The 21,984-nt window shown below is 53.0% G+C and overlaps 7 protein-coding genes across 7 annotated transcripts; 3 read left to right on the top strand and 4 right to left on the bottom strand.

Moving 5' to 3' along the window:
* Window positions 1-499: 499 nt before the first annotated feature.
* BDZ99DRAFT_83701 (uncharacterized protein) lies at window positions 500-1,581 on the bottom strand. Its single transcript, XM_033728945.1, has one exon. It carries the CDS (start codon window positions 1,489-1,491, stop codon window positions 802-804), a length of 690 nt encoding a protein of 229 aa, XP_033573651.1. The 5' UTR covers window positions 1,492-1,581; the 3' UTR covers window positions 500-801.
* Window positions 1,582-2,807: 1,226 nt separating this feature from the next.
* Window positions 2,808-5,148, top strand: BDZ99DRAFT_510405 (uncharacterized protein; the record flags this gene model as incomplete). Its single annotated transcript, XM_033724472.1, has 6 exons — window positions 2,808-3,021; window positions 3,325-3,382; window positions 3,419-3,883; window positions 3,997-4,284; window positions 4,343-4,536; window positions 4,589-5,148. 6 exons carry the CDS (start codon window positions 2,808-2,810, stop codon window positions 5,062-5,064), a joined length of 1,695 nt encoding a protein of 564 aa, XP_033573650.1. The 3' UTR covers window positions 5,065-5,148.
* A 1,390-nt stretch (window positions 5,149-6,538) lies between these two features.
* On the top strand, window positions 6,539-9,349 carry BDZ99DRAFT_489879 (DUF221-domain-containing protein; the record flags this gene model as incomplete). The annotated part of the gene is made up of 5 exons (XM_033723020.1): window positions 6,539-6,543; window positions 6,620-6,802; window positions 6,857-7,050; window positions 7,098-8,111; window positions 8,160-9,349. The coding sequence occupies 5 exons, from the start codon at window positions 6,539-6,541 to the stop codon at window positions 9,347-9,349; spliced, it is 2,586 nt and encodes an 861-aa protein (XP_033573649.1).
* Window positions 9,350-12,801: 3,452 nt separating this feature from the next.
* BDZ99DRAFT_83391 (Ribulose-phosphate 3-epimerase) lies at window positions 12,802-14,688 on the bottom strand. Its single transcript, XM_033728944.1, has 4 exons — window positions 14,419-14,688; window positions 14,232-14,369; window positions 13,803-14,048; window positions 12,802-13,472 (listed from the first exon to the last, which is right to left on the bottom strand). The coding sequence occupies exons 1-4, from the start codon at window positions 14,521-14,523 to the stop codon at window positions 13,212-13,214; spliced, it is 750 nt and encodes a 249-aa protein (XP_033573648.1). The 5' UTR covers window positions 14,524-14,688; the 3' UTR covers window positions 12,802-13,211.
* Window positions 14,689-14,727: 39 nt separating this feature from the next.
* On the bottom strand, window positions 14,728-15,444 carry BDZ99DRAFT_523261 (uncharacterized protein; the record flags this gene model as incomplete). Its single annotated transcript, XM_033725791.1, has 1 exon — window positions 14,728-15,444. The coding sequence occupies one exon, from the start codon at window positions 15,442-15,444 to the stop codon at window positions 14,728-14,730; it is 717 nt and encodes a 238-aa protein (XP_033573647.1).
* Window positions 15,445-15,642: 198 nt separating this feature from the next.
* Window positions 15,643-18,494, top strand: BDZ99DRAFT_83118 (uncharacterized protein). Its single transcript, XM_033728942.1, has one exon. The coding sequence runs from the start codon at window positions 15,791-15,793 to the stop codon at window positions 18,419-18,421; it is 2,631 nt and encodes an 876-aa protein (XP_033573646.1). The 5' UTR covers window positions 15,643-15,790; the 3' UTR covers window positions 18,422-18,494.
* A 441-nt stretch (window positions 18,495-18,935) lies between these two features.
* BDZ99DRAFT_83384 (HET-domain-containing protein) lies at window positions 18,936-21,280 on the bottom strand. The gene is made up of 2 exons (XM_033728943.1): window positions 20,920-21,280; window positions 18,936-20,860 (listed from the first exon to the last, which is right to left on the bottom strand). The coding sequence occupies exons 1-2, from the start codon at window positions 21,260-21,262 to the stop codon at window positions 19,086-19,088; spliced, it is 2,118 nt and encodes a 705-aa protein (XP_033573645.1). The 5' UTR covers window positions 21,263-21,280; the 3' UTR covers window positions 18,936-19,085.
* Window positions 21,281-21,984: the final 704 nt, after the last annotated feature.

The following is a 21,984-nucleotide window of genomic DNA, read 5'->3' as shown; positions in this document are numbered from 1 at the left end:
GGTTGAGCGAGTGGCCGTTCGGATTGCAGGCTGGGTACTTGAAGTTCGGGAAGGAGATGGAGAAGAAGGGATTGGCTTGAGTGAAGACATTGAATGGAGGCAATGAAGGCCGTGCGTGAAGGCGGAACCTGAAAGATTTTCTCTCTAGTCTGGGACAGGCACTGAATTGGTCGCTCTCGGACTTGGACTGGTGGCATCAGTACGCACTGCCTGGGTGCTTGAGGGCTACGAGAAAAGCTTCAGGTAAAAGACCTGTAAAGAATGCGACGTACCGCTAAAGCGGAAGAAGATGGCTCGACTTGCGTTCCATGACGTGCGATTCTGATTCAACGCAACCTTTATCTAGTATGATCATACCTCGACCAGTGTCCTGATACGCCGCAGCTGTTCCACTGACTGCATGTGCGACATGGTGGATAAAACCGTTTACAAGACCATACTACGTTACGAGACCCCCCAGCGTAGAAGAAACCCCTGATAGGCCTTTCTATCTGCGCAACACGGTTTCGGATATGCAAATCCTCCCCTCTTTTAGGGGCGTTTCTTACAATAAAAGTCCTCTTTTCTTACTAGCAAGGCCACTTTGATAGGGAAAATGTGGCTTGTGGAAGAAAATAACCCATTTGTAGACCCCCTGCACATTAGACCCCCTTCGCGTAGTACACCCTCCGAATTTATGCGGTATGTACGTTAGAATAAAGGATGTCTGCCGAGCAACTGGTGGACATCTAGCATCACCCCATCTTGTACGCTCGCTGATTCTCTTGGACAACCCGGACCATACGCTGGGGCGCGCCGTCGTCAGAGAGTCTTCAGCTGAAGTACCGGCTTCCAAGCCTTCATATCCTGGAACGTACAGAACGTCGGCCCGCCTAGCTCCACCTGGGCTGGCATGGTCTTGAAATGCTCTTGCAAGAGGGCGTCCAGCTCCTGTTTCTGTCCATCGTCCAACCACCTTAGCAGGTACGCCAGGGTCAAGTGGAACTTGAACCTGTCGTGTTCTGGATGGCGGATGCCCAGGTGGTCCGAAAGCCTATTCCGCAGGTCCTTCAACCTCTCCTCTTCCTCCGCGGTCTCGGGCGTGAGGTATATACTAACGCTGTAATTGGTATGGCCTGGCCCGCTGACCCTCATTCTGTACGGCGGGTCGCACTGCAAGTCGAATTTCCCGAGTTTGTCCGTCAGGAGCTCGAGAACCTCGTTTTGCGGCATGTCCGATGGCACGTCCTTGGGCCAGTAGCCCTTGCTGCGGATCTTGTCGCGGGCGCCGATGAAGACAGTCACGTGCCAGTGTGCTGGCTCCATCAGGGCATCTTTCGCGAAGAGATGTGAAAGGCTGCTGTTTCGCAGCTTCTCATGGAGGTCGAGCAGGGATCCATAGAGAAGACTTGATGGCGACAGTGGGCAGATGATGCTGTTACCAACGTACGCTTGGGCGTTGCCGTCCGGATCATACTTGATGGGAACCGTGCTTGGGTACAGATCTCTCATAGTGGCGAGGCCAATTCAAGCCAACTTTCTCGGCGCTAGGGAAGATCAAAAGGAGAGGAGTGAGATGAAGAGGAAGAGGGAGAAGAGCCACCAGCAGTGTTAGAATAGTGAACAAGAGGATATCACGATTGTTGTGTACGAGGAAGGTGAGGCTATATAATGGCGGTGATGAGCACAGCTCAGATAGATGGAGTGGTCGTCGCGTCCTTGCACGGTTGCAGAGTTTTTTGAATTCTCATGCAGTTGGGAGGCGAGTGTTTATACGGAATACCATAGCTGGCTTAATGATAACAAACTTTTAAACACCAAAATTCCTCGAACACAAATTTCTACCGCCCATATTTTAACACCACTAAAAGGTGTTAGAAAGTCATAGGATGCTTATTCAAAAGCGCTTATTACTGTCTATAATTTGTTGTAGAAAGCCTTACAAAAAAAGCATTCGCTATGCCAGGTAAGGGGGTGTAAAAGTGTCATCTTAAGGTACAAGGGGTAGGATAATACATCGGAAAGTGGCCCCCATGACCCCCTACCCTTGACTTATTCGTAGAGCTTGCCGGCCCACGTGACATAACCTACCTGCCTAGGCTATTCTGAAAAAGACGCACTGCGCCGCAAAATACCTTTGTACGCCTGGGCGCCTTTACACCTCCGATTACATTCCAAAAAATGTCAGAGAATTATAATTTCAGGTTTACTTAGAAGCTCTTACCAGGGTCCACATACTCTATATGTACAGTAGATTGAGATACCCCCTTAGTGTGCTGTTTGAAGGATGAAGTCTGTTTTCTCGAGGAATATTGGTGTTCAAAAAAGTCTGTTGTCCTAAGCCAGCGAAAGTATTCCGTATCGACTCTCCTTTTTTTCCGTTGAACTGTGCCCCATTGCGCCATCACACTTGCTCGGTTGTATTATTTCATTTGTACATACATACGTACCCTCAGTCAGGCATTTTATCCCTGAGAATAACCCGTCGCATTTGGCCTTTAGATTATCGATAAGGAGGCAACCAACAGAAAAATTTGAGTGGTAAGAACTGCAGTGAAGTTCGCCTGCGGTGTACAAGTTCCACACAGTGTTCCAAAACCCTGCGTTGTGGCAGCAGGGGTAGGAAGGGCAAAGGATCAGTGAGGAAAGCATGAGTTGTATTGAGGTGCTAACGAGTGGCTATATAGTGAAGAGAGAATAGGGGTTGCAGGTGGCAACGGTAGCAAATAACAGGCGAGCTGAGTCTTCAGCTGTACATTGGAAACTGAGAGGAGTGAATAGAAACGAATTACTGGCTGCCACGTTGCGCCACCACCGGTTGAGGGATAATGCCTCCTTCACGAAAACGCAGCCGTCTGACAAGGAAGTCGAAGTCCAAGAAGAGTGTTGGGACGAGAAACCCAGAAACGCCTCCCCAAAGTCAAGCGGAAACTAGCTCGGAGCCTCTAACACGCCCGCATGCCGCATTCAATGTCCTGACAGTGTCATCACGGAATGCCACACAAGCTTCACTTGCAAATTTAGGCCAGAATCCTTTCGAACGTGAACAGTATGTTCTTGACCGGCAGTTTACGACTAACTTGAGCGTTTCGCCTAGCCAACGGCCGTCAGTATCTAGCTACAGCCAGCAACTGTCGGTGTCGGCATACAGCCAAGATGCTGCAGCATCTGCAGCAGTTCAAGACTTGATAGTAAGATTCTAAAACCATCTTCATGGTGTGCTTTTATTAATACGCGAGTAGCTGCCTGCCCCTCTCCCGACTGTAACCACCCAACCAGAATTTAACGAGAAGCACTACGAGCAAGACGTTGAAGCGCTTCCCCCACTTGCAAAGCACACTAAAGATGGAAAGAAACAAGACCACGAAGAGCCAGCTTCCCCTCATGCCCAAAAAAAGGTAGGGTTCTTCAGAAGGTGGTACTAACGATTTCGTGCGAGGTACGCACCTTTACATGACCCGCCACTGGTCCTGCCAGAGTGCCCAACCAACGAGGAAAAGTATTGTTATTTGCATACCAATCGTGTTCCACTCTACATCTTCGGTATCTTTGCATTTTTTAGCCTGTCGGCTGGCATGTGGCTCTTCACTGTCTGCGACTATATCTTTGCCTGGTTTGGACTCTTCGTGTTCCTCTTGCAGGCGTATTTGATGGTTTCATATTTTGTTGGTATAGTCGGCCGAGACTGGGATTTCGAAAGCCACAAGCAGGTGTTGCTGAGTTATGTCATCACGGCGACGAATGCACCAACGGCTGACATCTACTTGCCATGCTGTTCCGAGGACCTTACAATTCTTGAGAACACATACAAGCATGTTCAAAACCTGGAATATCCCCAGGACAAGTTGAAAGTATATGTGATGGACGACGGCAACAAGGCGGAGGTGAAGGAGATAGCGGAGAGGTACGGGTTCAACTACTCAGTCAGAACTGATAGGCCACGACTGAAAAAAGCCGGCAACCTGCGCTAGCATTTCACACGGACGGATGCAGATTTCTTCGTCATCTATGATGTAGATTCTGCCCCCGACCAGATTTCCTTAGTGAATTAATCCCAGAACATCTCGCCGACGACAAGACGGCCATCATCCAGACGCCGCAGTTCTTCCGGGTGGGCAGCAACCAAACTTGGGTCGAGCAAGGCGCGGGAGTTACGCAGGAACTATTTTACCGCGTAGTACAAGTGAATCGCAACCGCTGGGGAGCATCCATCTGCGTCGGCAGCAACGCCGTCTACCGTCGTGCAGCTCTGGAAGAAGTTGGCGGCACCGCGGAGATTGGTTTCTCCGAGGACGTCCATACTGGGTGAGTACCAGTACCATGGTATCGTCAAACGTTTCGGCGTCATGACTGACCCGAACAGGTTTGGAGCCGTCAACCGAGGGTGGAAAGTCAAATACATTCCCCTTTGTCTTGCCACGGGTGTTTGTCCGGATACTCCACGGTCCTTCTTGTCGCAGCAGATGCGGTGGTGCATGGGATCTACAACGCTACTGAGCAACCCCGAGTTCTGGAAATCGAAGCTTACGTTTATTCAGAAAGTATGCTACTTGTGCGGTGAGTTCAGTAATCCGTAGTTACGCAAACCCAGACTGATAGACTTGTATAGGGTTCATGTACTACTCCGCCGTCGCGCTCTCCATCTTCGTCTCGTCAATCCCAGGTATCCTGCTTCTTTGGTTCCGCCCCATCTACTTCAAATACTATAACCTTGCGTTCGCTGTCCCATCGATCGCGTATGGGCTGATTGTGTTCCACTTTTGGGCGAAGGCGAGCTTCGGTTTCAATGTCCAGCATATCATGGTAATCCAATCTTACGCGTACTTAACAGCAATCAAGGACAAGATCTTCGGTAAGACACTCCAGTGGGTGCCGACGGGTGACGCTAGAGCACACAAGAGCAACAAGTACCGCAACATGCGTATCTTATGCTGGATGTGGACGCTGACGGTGTTGGGAGCGCTGGTGGGGGCCGTGACGTATCGGGTTGGATTCAAAGGGATGGTGTGGTATAATACACTCCCACTCATCATTCTGAATGTGTATAATGTATATCTGGCGCATCCATTTCTGTTTCATACTTGAGCAGAATAAGAAAGGGTGGATGGGAGGTTGACGAATTAAAAAGGTGAACGGGGTAGAAAGCGGATAGATGACTCGTAGTATACTTAGATATTAATGTAATGTATATCTTATCTACGATGGCAGGCTGCCTTTGCTAGCATGAGGGAGGTTGAAAGGTATCGGAGCTACTCCGAAAATGGCCTGATGGATCCTGTCTTTGCCGTGAAGCGGAACAATGCATTCTTTCACATGCCTCTAGCACACCCCAGCGCTTCTCATGAGGAGAAAACCTGCGGAGGGGTTTCCGGATACTATAGTCAGGTTGTATACAGAAGCTGTAGGGTCCTTGCGATGCGAGAAGGATGGTTGAGTGAATTACGAACGGATTGGCGTAGGAAGCAGCGATAAATGGTAGATTCCTGCAATCCTGCTAAAATTCCCCTGTAACGTAATATATCAACTTGTTCTTTCAATGCAGGTAGATGAATGAGGCTCGGAGTGGTGTGAGGCGCAGGCGTCCTGCTGGCAGAGTGTCGTTGCAGGAGTTTTGATGGAGTTGGCCTCGTATCAAGCCGCTTGTCAGGATTCGAAGACCGTCTGCATGGCACCTTGGGCTGAAGTATGCGTGGCTTCCACGTGCCATCGCTTCTCTTTCACGCCACTCGACGATGGTGCCGTCGGTGTTGAACTCGGCCAGGGTCTGGGCAGCGTGGCAGGCTCTCGCGTCTCACATGCTGGTCGCATCCATGTCTCGCAATCTTGGAACCAAGTTTCGGGAGAGCGTCCGTCGCGGTGGGTAGGGTGCGGATCCTGCTCCACCATGCTCTCCGTCACCGTCCTACTGTGTACTATGCTCTCACCACTATAGCTGCGTCTGTCGTCGACGCCCAACCTCAGCTGCTGCACGGCGAGCACTGCCACCATAGATCTGGACAGCAATCAAGATGCCATGCAGCTGGAACAACAATTCCAACCTGCGCAACACGTCATGGCCCAGTCTGGACCGCTCTTCCCCGGATTCTCGATGATGCGGGAGCAGGCCGAAGTGAGGGCGGTGCGGCGGTGCGGCGGTGCGCGCGGCCCTGTGGCGAAGTGAGGCTGGAGACAGCAACAGGCCTTTCCCGTTGTGCGGTGCTGCATGATGCTGGCGAGGCATCATGACGTGTGCCCAATAGCCAGGGCAGGCGATCTCCAGAGGCAATAAAGCGGATCTGATGCTAGCCCAGACGGTGCTGGCGATCGGTTCACGAGAGGCCTAGGAGGCCCAGATGCCCGCCCGAGTCGGGCTCACCGCAGCGCTTGGCCAGCCGCCGCCCACTACCTGCAGCGCGCTCGGCCAGAAGTAGCCTGGCTAATGACGCCGGCCAGCACTGACCCTGGCAGCTCAAAAGCCTTGAACCACCCCTTGGTCGTGTTGTTTTTCCCCACGACATCTGCTGCTGTCCTCGCCAGCAGAGCTGCATTCTCTCGACAACTCCAATTCCCGTTGCCCGCCATGGCGTCCAACCTCTTCGTCCGCGTACGCTGTCTCCCGCTGCAATGCCCCCGGATCCAGGCTAACTCGCGCGTAGGACAGCGTCAAAAACGCTAACAATTCGGGCTCGAACCGCAACCCGTCCAACTCGGCCTCGTCGCTCGTGTCGACCCTGATCCCCGCGCTGCTCATCGCCTGCGTCTTCGTGGTGCTGTTCCTCATCTTTCGACGCAAGCTGCACCGCCTCTACGCGCCCAGGTCCTACGTCGGCAGTCTTGAAGATCGGTGCGTGGTTGTCGACGTCACAAGATAGCTACCGCTTCGCTAACGTCCCCGCAGCCAGAAAACCCCCCAGGCCCAGACCTCGCTGTTCGGATGGATCAAGGACTACCGCAATACTCCCGATGAGATAGTCCTCAACGCCGACTCGCTCGATGGATACCTGTTCCTGCGCTTCACCAAGGTCGTGGTGGTCATCTGCTTCGTGGGATGCTGCATCACCTGGCCGGTGCTGTTTCCTGTCAACATCACAGGTGCGTGCGACTGCCCCGCCCCTGAAAGCAAATACTGACAAAACCAGGCGGTGGTGGAAAGAAGCAGTTGGACAAACTCTCTTTTTCCAATGTTGACGTCAAAACCCATGCGACCCGCTATTACGCCCATGCATTGGTCGCCGTCGTGTTCCTGAGTGCTATTATGGTGGTCATTGCACGTGAGTGCTTCTACCTCATCAACCTGCGCAAAGCCTACCTCCTGTCCGCCTGGAACGCCAGCCGCATCTCCTCGCGCACCATTCTGTTTACTTCCGTTCCGAACGCCGACCTCAATGAGGAGGCCATCAGGGCCAGGTACCCAGGTGCCAGGCAGGTCTGGATCCCGACCGATTGCAAGGAGTTGACCAAGCTTGTCGAAGAGCGCGACGATACTGCTATGAAGCTAGAAGGGGGAGAAATCCGACTGTCCAAGGACGCCAACGCCAACCGTCTCAAGGCTGAGAAGGGCAAGAAGCATTACGAGAGCAACGAGGAGGGAGGTTTCCCGTACTTGAACCCTAAGGATCGCCCAACCCACAAGCTCAAATTCCTCATCGGCAAGAAGGTCGACACCATTGAATATGGACGGACTCATCTGACCGAGCTCATCCCAAAGGTCCAAGCAGGTCAGGATTCGCACTGGAATGGCAAGGAGAAACATGTTACCGCTGCCTTCGTCGAGTTTAACACGCTCACCGACGCTCAAGCCGCCTGGGGCGCTTCGCAGAACAAACTCAACAAGGTGAAGGGAGGTTCGCCGATCGGTCGCCAGATGGGCGTCCTTCCCGGAGAAGTCATCTGGAAGAACTTGGGCATGAAGTCCGCAATGGTAACAATCCGACACGCACTCGCAACGGCATTCATCGTGATTATGATCATTTTCTGGGCTATCCCGGTTGCCGTCGTCGGTATCATCTCGAACATCAACAACATCACTGATAAGGTTCACTTTCTGTCTTTCATCAACGATATCCCGAGCGTGATTCTAGGTGTTGTCACCGGTCTCCTTCCAGTCGTGCTGCTTGCGGTTCTCATGTCGTTGGTGCCTGTCGTTTGCCGATGTAAGTATTCAATAACCCTTTTCTCTAGCAAGAGCTAATATTTATCAGTCGCCGCTAAGCTTGGAGGGGCCATGACTCTGTCCCAAGTCGAACTACAGTGCCAGTCCTGGTACTTCGCTTTCCAGGTCATCCAGGTCTTTCTCATCACTACTTTCAGCTCCGCGGCTACATCCGTCGTTACCAAGATCATAAAAGACCCAGGGACAGCCCCCAGTCTGCTTGCGACCAATCTGCCGCTGGCATCCAACTTCTACATTTCCTATTTCATTCTGCTTGGTCTTAGTTTCAGTTCCAAAGCCCTGTTCAACGCAGGTGGCTTCGTCATGACCCACGTCCTAGGCCGATTCTTCATGAAGAACCCTCGCAAGATGTACACCAAGTACATCACTCTAGCTGGCCCGGCTCTAGGTTCTACCTACCCCGTCTGGACTAACGTCGGTGTAATCGCCATCACATATTCCTGCATCGCCCCGCTAGTCATGGGCTTCGCATTCGTCGGTCTCGCCCTCGTCTACCTCGCCTTCCGCTACAACTTCCTCTACGTTTTTTCCACCAACATCGACACCAAGGGTGCCACCTACGCCAAGGCCCTACACCAGCTCAGCACCGGCGTGTATCTGTCGGCCATCTGCCTCATCGGCCTCTTCGCCATCAGCATCGCCTCCAACCGCGCCGCCATCGGCCCCTTGGTCATCATGCTCGTCTTCCTCATCGTCTGTATCGCCTTCCACGTCTTCCTTAAGATGTCCCTCCGCCCCTTCCTCAACTCCTACGCCGAGACCGACGACGGCATGCCCACCGCCACTCCTGCCCGTGCCGAGGAATCTACCGCCGAAGGCGAGTCGCCCAACGAGAAGGGCAGCGAAGTCCAGATGGCGCCGCAAGCCTCGTCTGGCGGTTATTCTAAGCCTGGCATTCTCTACCGCCTGCTTGCGCCCAAGAAGAAGAGCGTCGAGGCGTGCAGGGCTATGTTGCATGAGGAGCTTAACCGCCCGCTCCCGCCCCTATCCGCCGAAGTCGAGAAGAAGGCGTTCTGGAACCCGGCCGTTACGAGCGAAACACCGATTCTGTGGATCGTGAAGGACGAGATGGGAATTAGTGCGCGTGAGGTCAAGGATACGATCAAGGTGTTACCCATCACGGACGAGGGGGCGCAGTTCGATGAGAAGAATCGTGTGGTGTGGGATATAGAGAAGGTGCGGGATGTACCGATTTGGGTTGATCATCCGGTTTATTAAGCGGTTGCAACCGTTGGTTAGGGTGAGCGGAGGTAATGGGTGGATGTGGATGGAAGAGAGAAAGTATGTGATATTGACCTTTTAGGGGACAAAACATCCCTGGGGATGGGAAGGGATGGCACGCACTGGATTGGCGGTGTTTGGATATGATACCAGGTAGACATTGCTCTGCTTTTATTTTGCGTAGCGAGAAAATTTGATGAGATTTTGCTTTGTTGGTTATGTATCTGAATTGAGGTTGATTATTCTATGTGAGTAAACCCCCTGCTGCTGACAACGTCTGCTCGGTCTTCCTCGTTACACAACACGAAGCTCAATAGTCGTGGAGAGAAGGTAGGGCTGGATAGAGTTGTGCTTCCTAAGTTCGTAGATGCCGGTCGAGAGGTTTCATGCCGCTTTCTGACTCGAAGGGGTCTTCAACACCAAGACCCCTCCGGAAAAACCTTTTTCTCGCAATTTACTACCCCTGCCTACTTATTATTAGCTAACGCTGCTTCTTGTCTTCATTACATGTAGAGTCACAATTCTTTACGGGATCGCTGAGTGGCTGCGTTTGTCACTGCTGGTTAGTAATGGATGGCGCTCAGAAATAATAGGTATAGGAGGTTATTGTTTGAGGTTGAACCCTGGAAATGTAAGATCGTAACAAACGCTCGCCAGCCATCACGGGTTGCGCGCGCCTCCGCCTCTTGACGTTTCTTCGCAGTACCTTGCCCTCCTTTTGTTCGCAAGTTTCTAACGTCATCTCGGGAGTCAGCTGTTGCGTCTCTAGTCCGCGCCACCGACACCTCGGCCTCGTTAATATTTGCGGTACCGTGTAAACGTCCGTCTCCGGGATAGAGTCCACAGTATTTTTTCAAACTCCCTTCTCTCAATGAATTTCAATTAGCTCGTCGAGCCATCTGGCCTCTCGCTCTCCTCTTCGTGCCAACCTTGCGTAGTCGCTTTCCCGCCCTCGTCTACCGTCTCCATCACCGAAGCTCCCTCGGGCATCCCGTCCACTAGACCAGAGGCGTCCAGGAAGGTCTTCCCGCCGACCGCGGCATGGCTTAGGTACATACTCACCCAAGCCCCGGTCACAGGAAGCTTGACCCTCATGTTTTGCATGTCCAGAGCGCCGGCACGGTTCAAGAGCGCCTATGCTTCAAGCGTGGTGATGGTCTTCGAGCGGGGCAAGGTTGTCCAAGTAGAGCTGCGAGATAGTAAGGTGGCATCGTGTGCAGGGCCGCTCTAGTTCCTCGAGGAGCCAGCGTTTGCCTGCCGCCGAGCTGCCAACTTCTGCGCAACCAGCACGGACACCCCTCTTGTTGGATTCGATTCATTCGGCCTTTCTCCTTTCCAAATCGGCGCCCTGCCTCGCTAGGTAGGCAATGAGCGCCTCGTCTCTGTAGGGCGGCATGGTCGCTTCGAAATCGGTCTCTTGCTGGCTACTGTGGAGGAAACGTGCTCAGTTGGAGACGTTGGAGACGAGGTTAGCGAGTATAGTATATGCGGAACTCGCTACGAGGACTCCCGGCATTTACATCTGAGGATGGAGGTGAAACAATGCATTGAACGAGGTAAGTGATGTATTGGATGAGCATCTATCTAGGCTACGTACGCCGTATATATGCTCCTGTGTGTGGAGGCTTACGTAGCCGTACCGTAGAACTGTGAGGGCTAAATATAGGAACCGTGTTCTATATTAAGGTAGCCGACGCTAGCCGTACCACACTCCGTAGGCTAGCTGGCTAGGAATACGTACTCCGTCAACATCCATCAAACGCCAAGATTGGTAGCGCTGGAGCTTTTTTACGCCTATAGTGACATCGCACGGCTAGAGCGCTATCCGCTCCGCCGCAGTCCGTCGCCCGTAGTCACGTACTTCCCAAATCCCATTCACGAAAGATAAAGCGACACAGCGACTTTATCTTAACTACTGCCTCTCGCGTAGCTCGTAAATCACGTGCCAGTTATTCCATATTAAGTCTAGCGCCATCCGTGATCTTTCTTCTTCGACTACAAATGTTTCCCTCCTCTTCCATCCTTCGTCCCAGCAGCAGGGACCTCCTCCGGAGGTGCTATGTGGGGTGCAAAGCCGGTTGCTCAAGAACATGATGGCGCGGGGTTGGTTGTTGGGGTGCAAAAGTCGAAATGCGCGAGGTGAATGGAGTGGGCGAGTTCGCCAATAGATAATGATGCTTTGCGGTAGCACTCCAAGACGACGGCAACTATGAGGATAATGCTAGTCTGGTACTAAAAGCCTAGAGCTCGGTGGGGAGGTCACCGCTGGATTGGAGGCGCAATGGCCGTCAGCATCGCTGTATCAAAGGGCATGGAGTCCACCAGATCCATGGTCGTTCATTGGCTGAGGTTTTGATCCCCACCACAGCTTCACCCATGGGCTTCTTCTTCAGCCTCTGGTTTGCTCCACCCACAGGTCGAATATATGCACATTTTGAACCTCCTCCGCCGACCTCCAGACCCACGAGCCACTGACATGAATCTCATCGTCTTTTGCTCATGCAGTCGGTATCTAGCTGGTTTGACATCCCCAGAGAAACCTCCTTGCCAGCTTTTCTCCCTGGTCAGAAGTCCACCTTATATTCCCCAAGCGAGACCGCACCGCGGGCGCTGATTCAGCGGTCATGTGCTAGCCGTCAAAACCATATGGTCCCCGTCGAAGTCATGTGAGCAAGGTCTTCGTGAGGTGTGTCAGGGGTATAAAAACCTTTCGTCGGGGCTGAATCTCATGGAGTCAAGGGTTCGTGGTCCTCTCTTCAAAATAGAAGGTCGGAACGAATGATGTTGGGGTTGCAATATCGTCCATACTCGCTCAACGATGGAGTTGTGGGAGTGTTAGATCAGCTACAGTATGTCTCCATGGGCGGGTGGAGTGGCAGAGGTTGAAAAGCAACTTCAAAATCGTCCAATGGCATCTGGAGAAGAGATTGAGCGGAGAGGACGTTACAATCAACAAGGCCACCATGCCGCGCCGATGACTGGACTATCTGGGGCAGTGGAAGAAACGCGGGCGAAATCTCGACGTGATGAAGATGCTTAGATTCGATGAAAGACGACGACAAATAGTACGCCTAAGTGCTAATTCAACACAGAAGCAACTAGCTATGATGATGAAGAAAGTGGCCCTACAGTAAAGGTCGAGCTCGTCAAAGACGGCTACAGAGCATCACCATTCAGAATTTTAGATACCATGTCCTCCACCTCCTGGAACCCGAAGCCTCCACCCATGAGAAGCCGAGCCCATGTTTTAACCTCGAGGCAACCGAAGACTCAACCTCATGATCCGATTAGTCGTCGTGGGTTGATCCTACCAACAGATCCATGGATCGCCGTGAAACCGGCTTTTCAAGCTCCCAGAACGCCATAAAATAGCTGCTCATAGTATTTTAAACCACGCCTCCGATCCTCAGGAGAATGGAGAAGATCAAAGAGTAAAGCGAGTTTTATACGTACGAGGCGGAGAGTTGAGTTGGGGCAACGTGATGGCCATGTGAGAGGTCACCCGTTGCTACACGTGCTCAAGACTGTGAACCCTCCCCAAAAGTTACCGATAAGTAGAGTTTAGATTGATGAAATAGATAAGATCGGATGCTCATACTTCGTGTCATACCGTTAGAGGTTCTGCTGTCAAACCTTTCTTTCCGAGTGTGACTCAGAACCCTCGAGGTTGGAAAATGCACGTCTTAGATGACGATTACAGTACCTAGCAGGGGGATAAGACGAATGTCATCGGTTCTTATTTGGACCACAAGCTCGATCTAATGCCAGCGACGCTATATGCAAGTCATCTACCCCCTTTTGTGCTTACCATCAGACGTCAAAGTCATAATTACATCCATCCCACAGGCGCCTTCTCTACCTACTTCCGCCTGCTCTCGACTGCTTCCCTCAGCACTGCAATGACCTGACTCGGATCGCTGGCGCCAAAGACAGCACTACCAGCTACGATTACATTAGCACCTGCGTCGGCGGCTTGAGGGATGGTCTTCTCCGATAGCCCCCCGTCGACTTCGATGTGCAGTTCTGGGTACTTGGCGCGTAGAGCGGACACTTTGGGGAGCTCCGAGGCCATGAAGGATTGGCCACCGAATCCAGGCTCAACTGTCATTATGAGAACCATCTGAGTGATGTTAGTGGGTGTATTGGAAGAGATATTGCCAAGTAGCGTGAAAGTGGACTGAGAGACAGTGGCCTCGCGAAATAGAGTCAGTGGCAAGAGAATGGACACGCGACAGTGAGGAGACTTCGGGAGCCTTCTCCGCTAACGAGTAGGGTAGGTCTCGAACACCCCTAATCTTAAGCGCCGCCTCGTCGACGCGCCCACGCTGTCACGCGTGCCCCACTGGAGCCTCATATTTGACGAAACCTTTAAACTCAGCATTGACGCCGAGCTCCATTCATCTCGCCACTGCGCGTGAGTCACGAAAAATGCTCAATCTGTAACACTCACATCGGGTCGTTCATCTTCCACTGGATTCTCTATTATGTCCCACAGCACGTCGACGGGGGTGCTGGGTTTTATCGCGATGCCGGCTTGTATGCCGAGGCCGTGAATGTACTTGATCAGTTCTTTGGGGGAGGTTTTCGAGTCGGATTTTCCCGAGGGCGAGTCGGCGGCGGTAGAGAAGGCGGCCTCGTAGTGGAAGCAGTAGAGGTCGCAGCCGGCGTTCTGGAAGTCTCGAACCCATCTCTTCGGCTAGCGCAGGTCAGCAGGCGGGCCATGTATATTGAGGCGGTGAGAGTAGCGAGAGTGTATCGAGAGAGAAGCTAGGGCGGGTCCCAGGCGCTCACGACACTGCGTTGAGGCGGTAATGCAGGTGACCCGACAAGCTTCAATATAACGGCAGTGCAGAAGGGGATTGCCACGGCCTGGGCTTACCTCAGTTATCATCATGTGGCAGTCGAAGGTCCCCTTTCCGTAAGCGCTGATAGGGCGGGCAACGTGCGAGCGGATCTTGGTTACAACGGGGGCGCCAAAGGTCATGTTCGGCACGAAGTGGCCGTCCATGATATCCACCTGGGGCTGTTAGCGGGCAATGGCGTGCAGGACACGCAGGAACGCGCACATGAAGCCAATCGGCGCCTTGGGCGATGGTGTCGGAGCATGCCTTGCCCAGGGCTCCAAAGTCGGCGGAGAGGATGGAGGGCGCGATGATGGCGGGGGGAGTCATGGCGGGGGTGAGGCTGTGATGGGCGGGTGACACGGGGTGCAATTGGTGCAGGGCGGGCCACAAAAGGGGTCGCAAGACGGCGGCTGGGCGTGCGTGAGGAAATTGGGATGGGCGAGTTCACGATGCAGGCTTGGTGTTTTCAGAATGACCTCACCCTCAGCCCTCTCTGCGGGCTGTCACGCTCGCTCCCGAAACTCCCGAAAGCTATCGCAGGGCGGCATCCCGACTCGACTTGGCAAGGCTGAAGAAGCCCAGGAGCCGACACCTCATCCAACTCGCACCCATCACCACTGCAGGAAGCTCCGTCTGCAGCGCCCTCGATTCGGCATGTTCAGCCTGCCGGCACTCCCGTTGCACGTTTGGCACCCGCTGGCCACTCGCTGGCACTGCCGGCTTCGTTTCGTCGGCTCGTCTCAGAATGCGCAGCAGCGAGGCGAGTCGAAACAGTCGGCAGCGGGCGATGGGCAGTCCATATATTGAATGCGAAACTTCGGCGGAGGCTGTGAAGAGGTCGAAACGGGCACGCGCGCCCTCGTTTCCTGCTGGAGGCTCGATACTGAATGCCAGCTGCAGCATGCCGTTGGCGCAGTGCCATTGGGCCGACGTGCGTCTTCTAACCGCTGGGGAGGTGGGAACAGCTGTGGCCAAGCTCCCCGCCAGCGCTTCCACTCTCCGTCGCCTGCCTCTCCATCCCAATCGCTGGGCGAACCGCCTCGATGGATGCGCGCCATGTCCAAAGCAGCCAGCGCGTCGCCCGTGAGGAGCCCGCCCGTCGCCCTCATTGGCAGCCCGTCCAATTGCGCTGCTGAACTGGAGGTCACAATGTCGTGGCCCATCCCAAAGCGCCCGCCGTGCGGTCCAGCCGCCTGTGCTGCTCGACCTCCGCTTTTCCACTGCGCAGAACCGCTCGCATCTCGCCATGGATGCGCCACCGGCAATGGGAGGCTCTCAGGTCGCGCGCTGCGATATAAACCCGCCTGTCCCGTGCCGCGCCCGTTGCCTGCTATTCTTACTGAGCTATTCTCTTCGCTGTCCCGTTCCCTCTCCCCCTCCCTCCGCCTTCTCAAAGCCTTCGTTGATCGAAGCACTCTCTCCCGACTTATTCATCATTAAGACCGTTGACCGGCACCAGGGTTATTGCCCGTTAATAACTGTTGCATTCTTAGAGCCCTGTTTATAGCACCCATCAACACCGCCCCATCCCAGCACTCCGGTTTTCGACGTATCCGAACTTTTAATAGACGAGGCGAAGCTCACCTCAGACAACATGAATGTAGACATGCTCTCTTCTGCAAGATACCAACCCGGCCTTACGGCTTCCGATTTCCCCCGTTCTCCGCTGGCTCGGAGTCACGATCTTAATACCATAGTCGAGGACGACTCCGCCGTGCCCCGTTACTATTTCGCGCCAAGATATTCCACCATCTCTCAAGCAGACTCAACCCTCTCGCCGCAGGCTGCCATGCTCTCGCCCGTCTACTCAGAAGACTTTCCCACGCCGAGGGCCAATCAATCCTACCACAGCAACATGCAAAGCCCCGCCGAGTCCGAGTTCGACGACCTATACGACATCTCGGATGACGAGTCTGAACGCGAGGTGCCCTTGATCTGCTCGAACTCGGTGAAGAAGACAACGGTACGGACGAACCGAAGCCGATACCCCTCTCTCGTCATCCCGTCGCCGTCGGCCTGGCCTACCATTGAGAAGCTCAAGAATGCCATGTCCCCAGTTGCACCGACACCTACTCAACTCCTGTCGCCCTCTGCCAACATTCTTAACATGCTTGCTGCCCGCAGCCTTCAGGTCCCGGCATCCAGTGCTACACCTTCCTTGGACGGCAGCATGACCTCAGAAGAGATGGAGCATCTCAGTTGTCCTTCCACCCCGGATATGGCCATGGCAGGCCGAAACGACGTCTCGGACGAAGATGTTAATGCCTGGTTACCTCCAGTCCAGCTACATCCCCAAGCTTTCGAGACTCTTCAACATCTACGCCATCTAACTCGGGATGAACATGAAGAGCACCACGAGGTGACGCAATTGATTGAGATCCCGGAGGGCGAAATGACCGAGGTCATGCGTCCACAGCTGTCCCTTTCTGTCGATGGCCTCAACTCACCAGTGCAATTCGCTGATTGGGGAAGCGAGCCCGTGTCAGCTCTGTCAATTCCCTCACCCGGTGGATTCTTCTCCTCCCTCGAAGCTACCACCCGACACACCTGGTCCATTCCTAACCCAGAGAGTCTCATGCCAACAACCACCACTGCGGAAAGATTTTACAACGTTCCATGGGACGCACGCGATAGTATCATCGAGCAATCAGTTACGCTTGTAGGATCTACTGTTGCTGGCACTGACGGGCCTCCTACTGCTAAGCCTGCAGCCCTGCATGGCGAGGAGGAGGTCGAAATTAAGGAAATCGACCCCAGCAAAACCGTCTTCCAATACAATGAAAAGTACCACGACGAACTGGAGAAGATGGCAGGTGCCAACAAGGACCGCACATCAGACTGGCTAGCCGAGCAAGACGAACTCCAATCGATGCTGCGGGACATGAACTTGCCAGCCAAGACCACCACTCCCACTCACAGCCGCGGAAACTCATTGGACAAGTCGCCAAAGAAGTCAGTGAGATTCCAGGAGGAGCAATCAGAGGAGTCAATCGACGAGGACGATGATAAGCCAAAGAAGACCGTTACCTACGTTCAGGGTTTTGAGCACCTTCAAAACCGAGGACAAAAGGGTGACGCATTCATCCATCGTCAGACTCGCGCCGAGGCCATGCACATTCAAAGACGATGCATGCCCAAAGTCCACCGCGACCAACTCCTCGGAAAGTTCGAACTCACCAACCCAGTGCGGCCATCTCCGCCACGACCTGTCTCTTCGTTCTACACCGAAGACCCGACAGTGTTGAAAGAGCGCATCGCACGTGCTCAGATGGAACGACAAGCGCTTGACCAAATGTCACCCTCGACATGGGTCCTACAAGCACAAAAAACACTCAACGGTGGTAAGCTACTTAGCGCACCAGCGTGGAAATCGCTCTCTCAAATCCGATCACCTCGCATTCTCGACGTTGGCGGTCAGCCAACTTGTGACTGGGCTTGGCAACTCGCCTTTGATCACCCACGATCAACCGTCACCACCGTCTTCCCCCCTGGCCACAACCTCACCGCCTCCACGGTGCAAGGCCCAACCAACCACAAGCAAATGCCCGTGCCCAACCTCTGGACCCTCCCCTTCCCGTCCGGCGCCTTCGACGTCATCTCCGCCCGCAGCCTCTACGCGCTCCTCAAGACGGACAAGCCCGTCGGCCGCGCGCTCGACGAGTACGACCTCTGCCTGAAGGAGTGCTTCCGCTGCCTCAAGCCCGGCGGCTACCTCGAGTTCTCCCTCATCGACTCGGACATCATCCGCGCGGGGCGCCAGGCCCAAGCCATGGGCGTCGAGTTCGGCTTCAACCTCAAGACGCGCGGCTACGACCCCCAGCCCACCAAGACGTTCCTGCCGCGCCTGCGCAAGGCCGGCTTCGACGAAGTCCAGCGCGCGTGGATGATCCTGCCCATGGGCAAGCCCGCCGCCAACTGGCGCGACACGCTGCCCGTGGGCGCCGACGCGCGCAACAGCCCGGAGAAGAGCATCGGCCCGGACGGCGACGTCGACGTTGCGGTGCCGGAGGTGCTGGGCTCGACGTCCAATGCGGCCAACTTGACCGGCACGGTCGGTGCGTGGGCGTGGGAGAAGTGGATGCTGAAGCTGCAGGTCGAGATGGGCAAGGAGGAGGAGAAGCTGCTCGAGGGCGTCGTGCAGGTGCTCGAGGAGGGCGCGAAGGATGGAGCTGGGTGGCGGAGCTTGACGGGCTGGGCGAGGAAGCCGGCGGCGGCGCAGAAGTAAGGAGGAAGGTTATGCAGTGATGTGTTGATGCGTTAAATGCCTGGGTGAGTGGTGGTTGGAGGTTGGGGGATCGTTTTGGGCAGGTGTTTAGCGGGGGTGTTGTTGATGATGTTCTGGATCTATCTTTGGAGAATCTGCGATTTTAGTTAGATTGATACCACCGCCGAGTCTGCTCTCTCGAGTCTCTTTTGTAGTCGATGTTCTGGAATATTGGGGCTCCATCCTATCTTTTTTTTTGGTCTTCTGTGTCGTGAATGCTGCATTTTTGAGTGCCCTACCTTCATCGCGTTGGAAGTACTTCTATGCCATTCTGGCTTTTTAGTACCAGCAGCTTTCATAAACTTGAAACTCTCATTGTCTAACATGTTTATTGCTTACAGTCGCTAGTTAAATCGGCTTCCGCTTTAACACTTTCTAAATTCAAACCTAAGCTATACTGCTAAGATAATTTGTTTTTGCGCGCACGCACCTTAAAATGTCACGTGAGCCAGGAATTCGAAAATGCTATTTCCGCTGCATAAAAACTCCCGATGGCCTTCTATCGAATAGTACCATCAACGGCGACCTACCCTTTTAAATTTCGGTCTGGAACCCCCCCATTTGGAAGAAGGAGCTCAAATTCACTCGTTGATTTCGCATTGATCGAGCTCTAATATACATGAAATCAGATTATCGTAACGGATTGCCGTGGCATATTTCTGAGAATCTTGCTTGCTCGTAGCCTTGTAGTGTAGAAGACTCCAAGGCGTGAATAGCATTCTGGTTTAGCTTGCTGTTGAAGGACCAGTCCAAACATGGTTTCGTTTTCATGAGCCGTTCTCCTCATGATCCCGATAACGGGCAAGAGAGTGAGCTCGTCCGACACATCGTCCGATACTGTGTCAAAAAGGATCTCGGCTTTAGTGGAGGTGTCTGGTGGAATTGATACAGACATGTGGCGATCAAAGTTTCTAGGAAAGATGTGTGTTATCTTCGCAGCCATGGGGTTGGCTAACGAGGGACTGTCTTCAGCTTCCCAAAGAACAGACGCAAGGGGGGCTGAGAGTCTCAAGAATCCTGACTTTACTTGGCCAAATCTTGCCCTTGGGTCAGACCAAGTCACCTCTGCGCCTTCCAGTGCCGCTAGGTAGTCCTTCGGATCATAGTTGTGCTGACACCATGTGAGCGAAATCTTGCCTCGGATAGAGGCCCAAGACCACGATGGTGCGATGTATTGTTCGTATCTACTTGGAATCAGAGTCTGTCGCCTTTTTTCGGTTTTCTCCGTTGTCCAAAGAAGATGGGAGGGTAGAGATGACTGCCAAAGGCCCGCAAGATAGCCGTCGCCAGGGGCATTTTTTTCGACCATAGACATAGCGCTTGCGATGCCTGAAAGGGCCACAAGTTTGTCGTGTGGGAATGATAAGGCCCCTAGTGAGTACAGCTCAACGACTGCATCCCAGTCTCGATATACCGAGGCACTTTTCATCGTCGAATTCAGCGTAACTTCCTGAAGTGTAATAGGTCGAAATAATTCCGTGACGGTGCTCCAGACGTGCCCTAGCAATGTTCCACGTGCATTAACACTTTTGGAAACGTACTTGGCTGGCCAACGATCGTCCTGGGGCTCGTCGCCAAGATCCAAGGTCTTGATGTCGATAAGTGTGTTTCCCCGTAGACTGAAAGGTAGACCACGATGGTAAGTCTCACACGCCACGAACTCTCGGCACTCCCAGAATAGCTGTTCATGGCCAAAATGTAAGACGCGACGTGAGAGAATCCGCTCTTGCAATACCCAGCCGCGCTGGTTCAGTGGCTCATCGACCAACTTCCGAGCCCATAAATGTGGATCAGGTACGACATGATACCTCCTGCTTTCAAGTTTCTCGCAATTGTTCCATTGGATAGAGAACTCAGTTGGCTGGACAACCCGTGGATCCCTCTTCCAGAAACAGCCTTCACTGCTTTGTACAGCTCCCGTAGCAGCTATGTTGATAAAGCCGTATCGATAGACTTTGCTCATTATGTCAGCCTCGTGAAGCCAGTCGTCAATCGAATCCTGCACTATGCACAAGGAGTCTATCCACAGGTAGCGGAGGCTGAGTGACCGAGCAATCCTGATTGCATCCTTGAAAGATTTGGGGAGCTCTGTCCAGCTAATACCGTGGCGATGTCTTTTGATGTTACAAGAGGTCGTGCAAGTCAGCTGAGTAGTACCCCAGCAGTGAGAGAGCGTCGCGTAAGGCTGTTTCAAGAAAAGGCTTTCGTCCCGCTCTACCAATCGTACATACTTATCCCCGGGGGTACCGATATCGAGCAGACGTGTGGGAGCCCAAAGTTCTGGAATGGGGGCATTGCATCGGTCGTGATTTTCAGTGCATTGCTTCAACCACTGGCCTATCAGTTCCCAACTCTGAGGAGAATCTGTTGTTGATGAAGGGGTGTACCCGCTTTGGTTACCTTTTCGCAAATGTTAGCCCGAAAATTGCATGAAAATCGAAGCGACAGAGTATACTAACCCACAGATTCCTCAATGACCTCAAATGTAAATTTTAGGCCTAGATTCTTCACGCCATCGGACGTCAACGTCAGTTCAAACGAGCTTTGCCAGCTCGCTGAGGACGTATCGGATTCGCATTTGATTGGAAACAGCTTGTCCCACATATCAGACACTTGCTGAAAACTACTGCTCTGTAAATGCTCTAGAAGAACAGTGCAAACGCCGCAAGCGGCGTTAGCTGATTCTTCTAACGTCCTGAGTGAATGATGATGTACGAGGTTTGTGTGCCAATTCACCTCGCGAATATTTTCGAGGATACAATTACATGGGCCGCATAACCTGTTAGACGTGTCGGAAACCATCTTAAGCAAATGATAAAGGAGGAAGCCTTGGATTGAATATTCTGAAATATCTGGGTACAATGCTATTGTAGGCAGCAAGATGCAAATGAGGCTGAGCTGTCAAGATTATGTAATAGGGTTAGTCAGAGGGTAAGTTAAGTGTCTTCGCATTGTGGCTGAGCATAAAATTTGGAAAGTGTTATTCTATCTACAACGGTCTGCAATCCAGAACTCGCAATGAAGGGATAACTGAATCTCACTAACGTAATCAATGTCATAATCGCCACTATCATCACCGCGGTAATCATCATTCTCAGTGCCAGCAAAAGGTCTTTAGAATATTCCCACCTCTAAAACCGATCTATGTCAAAATTGGAGAACAGAGCAGTGACTCTCCATCCCTGATGCGGCACTTTCATCCGCCGCAACCTCTGCTTCGCTTCTCCGTGCCTTCTTAGCCTTTGTTTCCGCTGACGCAGAGGTTTTGCGCTTCCGACCACGCCTTCCTTTAGCAGCTTTCTTCGCAGCATCCTTCACAGTAGGTTTGGCTTGTGTCTCAACAATATCCTTATAGCTCATCACTTTCGCCTTCCCTACTAACGTTGACTTGGTTGACTTGCGACGTTTGCTTTCGTTATTCTATTAGAATAAGAGTCGATTTTCATCATAAAGGAGAGCACGTTCGCAAAGGTTATTTAGGCAGCGTTAGCCAGTTTCTGTAGGCGCTGTCTGCTCATTTTATC

Source organism: Mytilinidion resinicola, assembly GCF_010093595.1.
Source record: "Mytilinidion resinicola strain CBS 304.34 unplaced genomic scaffold BDZ99scaffold_15, whole genome shotgun sequence".
Taxonomy (NCBI): domain Eukaryota; kingdom Fungi; phylum Ascomycota; class Dothideomycetes; order Mytilinidiales; family Mytilinidiaceae; genus Mytilinidion; species Mytilinidion resinicola.
This window is presented reverse-complemented; position numbering and strand designations above follow the sequence as displayed.

Bases quoted from the DNA above. Each gene is read 5' to 3' on its own strand.
- BDZ99DRAFT_83701 (XM_033728945.1), bottom strand. From the start codon at position 1,491: ATGAGAGATCTGTACCCAAGCACGGTTCCCATCAAGTATGATCCGGAC.
- BDZ99DRAFT_83391 (XM_033728944.1), bottom strand. From the start codon at position 14,523: ATGACTCCCCCCGCCATCATCGCGCCCTCCATCCTCTCCGCCGACTTT. The intron at 14,370-14,418 runs GTGCGCGTTCCT...TAACAGCCCCAG, and splicing joins AAGGCGCCGATTGGCTTCAT to GTGGATATCATGGACGGCCA. The intron at 14,049-14,231 runs GTAAGCCCAGGC...GACCTGCGCTAG, and splicing joins GCCACATGATGATAACTGAG to CCGAAGAGATGGGTTCGAGA.
- BDZ99DRAFT_83118 (XM_033728942.1), top strand. From the start codon at position 15,791: ATGAATGTAGACATGCTCTCTTCTGCAAGATACCAACCCGGCCTTACG.
- BDZ99DRAFT_83384 (XM_033728943.1), bottom strand. From the start codon at position 21,262: ATGGTTTCCGACACGTCTAACAGGTTATGCGGCCCATGTAATTGTATC. The intron at 20,861-20,919 runs GTTAGTATACTC...ATTTGCGAAAAG, and splicing joins GGTCATTGAGGAATCTGTGG to GTAACCAAAGCGGGTACACC.